At 36.8% G+C, this 8,059-nt stretch overlaps 1 protein-coding gene across 6 annotated transcripts; it reads right to left on the bottom strand.

Moving 5' to 3' along the window:
- Positions 1 to 5,895: 5,895 nt before the first annotated feature.
- LOC103721008 (auxin-responsive protein IAA9-like) lies at positions 5,896 to 7,654 on the bottom strand. 6 transcript variants are annotated; one of them, XM_008811023.4, is made up of 4 exons: positions 7,254 to 7,654; positions 6,904 to 7,157; positions 6,701 to 6,821; positions 5,896 to 6,136 (listed from the first exon to the last, which is right to left on the bottom strand). In XM_008811023.4, the coding sequence occupies exons 1-4, from the start codon at positions 7,475 to 7,477 to the stop codon at positions 6,094 to 6,096; spliced, it is 642 nt and encodes a 213-aa protein (XP_008809245.2). In that variant the 5' UTR covers positions 7,478 to 7,654; the 3' UTR covers positions 5,896 to 6,093. The 6 variants fall into 6 exon arrangements, with proteins under 6 accessions (XP_008809245.2, XP_008809247.2, XP_008809244.2 ...); XM_008811025.4 differs by having other exon boundaries at positions 6,904 to 7,148; positions 7,254 to 7,653; XM_008811022.4 differs by having other exon boundaries at positions 6,904 to 7,163; positions 7,254 to 7,649.
- Positions 7,655 to 8,059: the final 405 nt, after the last annotated feature.

Below are 8,059 nucleotides of genomic sequence, written 5' to 3'. Positions count from 1 at the left end.
AATCTTTATAAATAAAAATTTTATCTATATTTAGATAACCAAGTGATATGAATGAAAAAATTAGTAACAGTTTGAATCATTAGAAAAAAAATTATGTCTAATATCGAAAGGAGCTATTGGATTTGATATCAGTATGGACATCCATATCCTTGATATTACTTTATCGTGATATAGAGAAATGGACAATTACAGAAATAAAAAATTTTAGCCATATGGCTCCAAGGGACATGAATGATGCAGGGGAAAACATGAGATAAAGTAGTACATGCTGGTGAATCCTTAATTATCTGCTACATAAGACTCAAGAATCACACGATATAACATCTCTCTTTTCCTTTGCCCTTTGATTTGTTAATAGCATCCACTAGACTATAACTATTGGCATCCCATAGAGTAGAATTAGATATACTATAAACAAGATCAGGTAACAAGTATCCCTTACCTAAGAATGGAAACATTGAATTTTGGACATCTTTGTATGTCATACTATTAGACTTAAAAGGATTATACTACAAATTCATAAACAATGCTTCTTTATATTTCTTAAAATAGAATGATAATTATCTTTGATTAGATAGATCCGTATATGCCATGTGATTGGATGTACAAGAGATATATTATAATATACTTAATAGTATTCCTTGGCCTTTCTTAAATAGAATAATAATTTTCCTTACCTATATATTAGTTGCCTAAATTAAAAAGGAAAATTTTAAATTAGACTCTTTGAAGAAGAGGCAAGCCAACCCATCCAAACATAAACATGTTTAGCTTGGTAAGACTAGTGAGTTCTATTGGCTCAAGTAAACTTTATGCTTTAGAAATACCTATTAAATATGGATGTGTTGATTAGAGACCATTGAGGTATAGATAAATATGGTTAGATTGGTGGACAGATGTGCAATGAAAAATCTAATTTGGCTCAAAGAGGATATATTTTTGGAAAACAAAATATTTACTTGAAACATGGATTTTCTACATCTACAATAATTTCTATATCATGCCTTACGTTAGTACAATAATTTGACCTCATAAGATCTTATTAATCCAATTTTGAGCCTAGTATTTAAACTTATGTCCAATCCAACACTCAGTAGATTTAGATCATGTTCACTCTATGTTTAAGCTTCATCTAGGCCACGACCAAGTTAGATATATTTTAACTAATTGTTGTTGCATCAAATTGGGTCTATTTGGATCAAATTGGGTTGGATTTAATTAGGTGAAATCCATACCTAACCCATTTTGAGGTCACATCTTAATTTAGACTCATATCTAATTCATAGGTCATGCTTTATAGGTAGGTCTAATATAAGTCAGGTTGAAGTCAAATTGCATCTTTTATTTTATTTTATTTTCCATATTTTTATTTTTTAAAATATGATGTACAACTATGATGATTTGATTGTCCTTTTAATTGATATTTTATTCTATCAAACTTATTGATTATTTTTATTTTTTTTATCTATCTCAAGTTATATCACAATACTAGATTTTTCTGAAAATATGATATTGGGGAAAGTACAAGAGTAACACTATACCAATTTAAATATTAGGTGTTGGTTGGGTTAGGTTGATATATTTCATTTTTATACTTGAATGTGTTCCATGATGGTGATGATATGTCCAAGTTAGCCACCCTTGTATTAGATTCAAACCAAAGTTTGAAATGTTCTGTGGTTTATCTTACGGGCATACTTATAGATCTAAATATTAGATTGGTCTTGGTGGAGTTCTAGTAAAGTCTGGGTTTATGGCTTTGAGTGGCAACCATTGCGTGGCTAGCTTTCTTGCTATTTTAATTAAGCACCATAGCAAAAATTATTTAAATCTAACACAAAAAGGTGGTCCTTTTGGTCATCTAATATTTTGTGCAAGTATTTTCTGGGATGAACATATATAATTAAAGCCACTGGAGCAAGGTCTTATACAAGATGATCATGGTATTCTTTTGTCTTTAATAATATTTTTCCTCTTGGAGAATGTCAAAGAGACAACACTCTTCAACAAAGCATGAATACATCCAAATCTTGCATCACTCCTTCAAATGACTAATAAGATTCTTTGATAATTGGATCAAAAAAATTTATATGAGTTTGAATCCAATTACTATTTACACTTTGTCTAGGGCTCTATTTAGCATTTAAGGATCGCAACCCTATAGAGCGTCTGTTGCCAAAGATGGTATTCATTATGGTAATTTGTCAAAGAAAATATGAAACAAATTATCATATACTAATAAAAAAATTCTTTGCTTGCAAGTTCACAGTATGTTGTTGTTAAGAACACTCTCAAAGGAATTATAATATATATAGCTATTAGCATATACTTGAAAATTTTTAACATATTTTTTAATAGCACACCTAACATTGCAATTTGTGCAATAATTATGCCTCTATCTTTTTTTTGTTGCATATTCATGAAGAATGTAAAATTGTTCAACATCTATATTTAGTTTCTTTCTTGATTTTCTTATTATATTTTTGTGCTTTTCTTAAAAAAAATCTTGGCATATTAGATTAACTCAAAGAAATCATAAATTTGCAGAATCCAAGCGGTATGGAAACATGGATTCCTCCCTTGCATCACATGATATGATAAGAACTTTGATGAGTCCAACCTGATATTGGAGTTTATTATAAGCACGAGAACATGGTGGATTCAGAAAATTAACCACACAAATTACATATTGATGGAATGGGAATAAATAGTGGCATTGTTATTTATAACTTGCTATGTCTTCATATTTTGTACCTAGGTGCTCCTACTCACACAAGCATTCACCAGAAAAAGAGGAGCATGGAGAGCATTGTGGTTTTCTACAATTTTGTCTCGTACTGACAAATATCATATAAATGTCCCATCAGAATTGGATCCTATTATAGAGAATGGCATAATTGTTGCAGATTTCACAAGCATGAAACCCCTTTTATTATCAGCATTTTGTATCACTTTTCTTGGAATGAATCTATAGAGTTTAATCATTTTCATTCCAAAGTTTTTGTGAGCCAATTGGGGGTTTACGCTCTATCTCCTTTTCTACTGCAGAGTCTAATTATTCTTTATACATAAACCTTGAAGGTGAAAACCAAAATCTCAAACAAAAAAAAAAAAGAAGGGGCCTAAATGAGGCTACAAGTAGTATAATCAAATGAAGACAGTTTACTTTATATAACAAAGACACTACAACAAGCTTTGCTAACAACTCTAGCAATGCCCAAAGACATGGGATCATTCATAATGACCAGTCAATGGATTGGGTCATGATCTCACCTAAAATATGACCCAACCCGATTTGACTTGATAGCTCGATGAACTCGATCTAATCATATTCCTTAAAAGAGAAAAAGATGCCAAGGCTCACTAATTTATCTCTACTTTCCACATCATCTCCACTCCTTCTACCTCCTCCAATCACGTCTATGCTCTTGACTGCCTTGGCCACAATCGCCTCCATGATAATAGATCTTTGCATCCTACCATCCTCCGTTGTGCCCTCACTATCCTCCATTCCGTCTCCACCACCCTCCATCCTTCTCCCCTTCGCCACCCTCTCCCCCACCTCTTCTCACTTCGTCACCACCTTAGCCATCCACTTAGACCTTTAGGCAAATTCCCTAATCGCATTGAAGAAAGGAGAAGAGAGTTGGCTGCATCGAGATGAAGTTTCGGTAGTCAAGTTGTAAATCTTGATTCAGATCGGGTGATGAGCTAGGTTGGATCGGGTCAAACCTGAACCATTGTGGGTACAGAGAAGATGATTGCTAGCATAAAGGACACATGTCGACAGAGAAAAAAAGACAACTATAACACGTGGAAGCTATAGTGGAATGAGGGAGAATGGTAGAGATTGATATTATAGTTGTTTATATACATATCTATCCCGTCTTGACCATCCATCAGGGGTTGATATTTATCTCTTGCGACAAATTTGCTCGAATCCACTCTTGGATCATCCACTGCTTGCTTTAATATCTGTGCAGATGGATGAATGATGGAGTTCTGAGTGCTTTGAGATCTGTACAATGGGTGATCCAATGGTTAATGGTGCAAAGGAAGGTGAATCCTTCTTAGGTGCAAAAGACACAACATGGACCTATGGTGGAGTTACCCAATAATTGATGTAGGGCTTAGAGTTTCAAATCTACCGGCAAATAATTCGAACCAAAATGGTTCATTAGTTTTGGGTAGTTTTGAACCAGTCTAAAAATGGTTCAGAAATAGGGATTTGGGTTTATTGAGTGATCCAATGTAAAGGGATTTCTCCTATTTGCCAAACTCTTCTTATTCCCCTTTCTCCACATGGACAGTGGACGGGAGTTCATCCCCGACCGGCGGCTGGCGGATGGCCGAGCTACCCCTCTAAGCCATCTCCCTCCCTCTCTTTCTCTCACACTTATGCCACAACCTCTCTATCTTCCCCTTGCCTCTGCCCTTGATGGCTGTGGGAACAGGCTCTCATAAAGTGACATGGTTACTCTATTGATCATAGATTTTTATTGTCTATTAATCTATAGTGGTCATAAAATTAATTTGCTTGTGATTGATAAAATTTATGTAGCCTCCCTTTCTATTTTACAGATTTTACCTGGTGAGTGAAGGAAGTTGAGAACTTTAGATGACAACGAGGATGCCAGGATACTTTGGTGTTATTATTCATTGAGAACTTAAGTATGGTCATACTATGATATTACATTATTTGTGATGTTATATGTCACATCCCATAATTCAAAAGCATCATTGGACTCTATGTGCGTTATTTTGATCACTACAAATAGGGTTGGACAAAATTCAAGGGCGACATCTATCATGACCCTTGAATGAGATGATTTTTTTTTTCAAATTTATAAACTTTTCGAGCTTTATGACAAGTGCCTCGTGTTAAAGGGTGATGTGCGCCAAGAGATTAGGCCCAAATTCCATATTTGGGCTTTGAAACGGATTGGTTGTATTGATTTTTTTTTAGTAAAGATTTTAACCAAGCATATCTCTCAATTCGAGAAGAATTAGGTGGAGTGATAGAAAGAAAAGTCAATATAAAAATCGAGATCTATCTTCTGTAAAATTTTAGCTTTTTTATATGTATTTCTACTGGTCATTTTATTTTGGGAAAGCTAGTTCTTTTAGAACTTAAAGAGAATCTAATCTGAATTAAACAAGATAGACCTCACTAGCATAAATAGAGGCTATGTAACTTAGTTTATGCCGATCAATAAAAGAAAAGGGGATCTAAATCCTACTTTCATCAAATTTTTCACTTTTAAAAACTTTTTTGAAAAATTCAAATTGAGTGGATTGAAAAAATTCTTCCTTCTTTCAGATTAGATCATCCCCAACCTAGAAGTACGTGTTTAGGGACATGGCAACCAATCGCGCATATGTAGGGTTGGATTCCAAACTAACAAGCAATCTAATAAAACAATGCATGATTTTACTTTCCAAAACACACTAAATTTTCCAATCTAATGTGTAGGGTTGTTTTAAGATTTTGGACATGCACAAATTCTTAAAACAACCAAAGTTAAACATCCAGATGAAAATTGTATGCAATATAGTCTAGATAACTACTTCACAAAAAATCTAAAACAGTCATGTCATAGACTTTATCCCAAAAAAAGATATAGGTTAAGGGAATGTTTGGCAATAACCCATCATTGACAAAGAAAAAGTCATAGGAGACAGAGAGGAGCGAGCTAGAGGGACTAAACGGAGCATTGCTGGAAGAAAAAAAAAGGACCTCTTAAGGTCTTTTTTCTAATCCCCCTAAAGTCGGGCCACATGATCTCTTGCTCCCATCTCAATTTGTTCCTCCACCTCCTCCTTCCTCTCTTCCTGTTTCGCCAAATCCAAGTGTTGCCAAACATGCCCTAGCTATCATAATGTTTAAGTTGACAATAACAAAGTAGGGCCTACAAGATTCTATTTTTATAAATATACAAGTAGCTACTTATGTGTAACAACAACAGGAACATACCATAACCATAACACATACTAAGTTCTAGAGGTTACATAAATGCAGGAAAGAAGAAACATTCATGTAGGCCAGCCATATAGATATTATAGACCAAGAAAGATCTCTGGTTGACTACTTGTTTAGCTAAAAATCTTGAGACGCTTGACTGACCTGATAAAATCCCTGCAACAATCACCAGAAACAATACGGAAAACAAGTAAGAAACCCCAAAAGCATGACCTAAATAGATAATAGAATCTGAATGAGCTGCGAGCAGGAATATGTGGGGTTGGGTGCTCAAGTGCATGTACGTTGGGACCAATTGAGATGCACCATAAAGGTGCACGAATTGGGAATACCAAAGAAGGCAATCCATCCAGCTGGGTTTCACTCACACCCAATTGCAGATATCCGGCCATGGCTCTCTCGGTCAATTGCATGTATTAATGAGAAATTATTAGTTGGACCAGGTCTACGTTACAGCACTAGTCCAATTTGAAAGCAACACGTGCAATAGTAATCCCATTTTTCTTTTTTTTATATGTAATAGCTATGGATGTAGTTTTCAAGGGTGGATCTGGTCCGATTAATAATTTTTCTAAATTGGGAACTTATTAGGGGGCACTTTGCAAACAGCTTTTCCATGTATGCTGTAGTTTTGGTGAGGAATGATCAAAATCTATGAAGTGGTTTCAACATCGGGGGTGGCAAAAGTTGTGATTTAAAACATGGAGATTATGAACTCACTCCCAAGGCATGTCTCCAACCAACAGCCAATCTCCCTCTCCATCCTCATACGTGACCATGAAGCGACGACGATGATGATGAGGATGATGAGCAAACCCTGCAAAACCTCCAATTCCCAACTCTGAACTCCATGTATTATTTGAGAATGTGCATGCTATTATTAAAATAAGAATTTAAGCAAAGAAACTATGATGATGTGATACCATGTTGCATGTTGGGGAACATCTGGTTGAGCGTGTGGAAGAGTTCCTCGTAAGAGTCATGCAGAGAGAGGTCCACCTTCCTCCCAATTGCCACCCCCTCCATCTTCACCTTCACACACTTGGCTCTTCTACCACCGCCACCGTCGTCGCTGTTGCTCCCACAGTGCTCGCTCCACCTCTCCTCTGCTCCACCGCCTGCGCTCCTCCTCCTCGGGTGTTTGACCGGCGGCCACCCCACCAATGCTCTGTTTCCACTAATGCTTTCGCATGAGATTATCAAACCATCAGAACAAAAACAATGCACCATTAACAAGCAACAGTCTGCTCTAAAGTCGAACGCAGTTAATTACCTGTTAAGCTCGGGGGAATTCTTAAGCTGGGGGCTGTCATTCTCATCATCTCCATCTCCACCATTTTTATGGACAAAGAGAGGCAGAGTAGCCTTAGGGATCACTTCTTCAAATGCCTCCTCGAAACCTCTCTTCCTGTATGAATTGGTCGTGCTGCCATCATTAAGATCCAACCCCTTCATCAAATGGTTGTTGGGAAGGGCGAGGCCGAGCTCCAACTCCATCTCTTTCTGTACTGCTTCCTTCTTTTATTTTACTTTCCAAAGATGAAATGTAACAAGTATCAGTGGGAGAGTATATTGGAGAAAGGGGAAGAACTTGATTGGATTTGTGTTCATAAATAGCAGCTGTGGCATTAAAGAAAGGAAAGAAGGAAGAGAGGTGGAGGGTGGAACAGGGAGGGGGACAAGGTGTAGGGGTTTAAGGGGACCCAAGCGCGCGTAAGCTGTCTGGGCGCTGTCATCGGCTAACCTTGCATTGAGCGCTACCGACACGGTCCTTTTCCTTTGATGCAGTCCCGTCCTTTCTTTATTCGGCGGACAGGGAGAGAGGCATTTAGTAATCAAACGCATGACTTGTGGACGTTCTCCAGCTATCTCCCTACACGAGCCGGCCAGCCTTGGAGGCAGCAACAAGTCAGCCCACCCAACCACCTTCCATAACTAGATACGTAAATGACCCGGACTCTAAACAATTCGTATGCTTTGAACTAATTACCTTATTTTTTTATTTTAGTTGAGCTATAAGTCTGGCTCTTGATCGGTTCATTTGCTAATGGGTGAGCCCAAAATTGAGCCGATTCTGAG

The sequence above is a fragment of the Phoenix dactylifera genome, chromosome 1, assembly GCF_009389715.1.
Source record: "Phoenix dactylifera cultivar Barhee BC4 chromosome 1, palm_55x_up_171113_PBpolish2nd_filt_p, whole genome shotgun sequence".
In the NCBI taxonomy this organism is placed as follows: Eukaryota; Viridiplantae; Streptophyta; class Magnoliopsida; order Arecales; family Arecaceae; genus Phoenix; species Phoenix dactylifera.
Note: the sequence above shows the minus strand (reverse complement) of the source record. Positions and strands in the feature narration are given on the sequence as shown.

What these genes read in the sequence shown, in the direction of transcription:
- LOC103721008 (XM_008811022.4), bottom strand. Translation starts at nt 7,477, where the DNA reads ATGGAGTTGGAGCTCGGCCTCGCCCTTCCCAACAACCATTTGATGAAG. An exon ending in AATTCCCCCGAGCTTAACAG is followed by an intron (nt 7,164 to 7,253) that starts GTAATTAACTGC and finishes CTCATGCGAAAG; the next exon opens with CATTAGTGGAAACAGAGCAT. An exon ending in GTTGGAGACATGCCTTGGGA is followed by an intron (nt 6,137 to 6,700) that starts GTGAGTTCATAA and finishes TGATTGTTGCAG; the next exon opens with GGATTTTATCAGGTCAGTCA.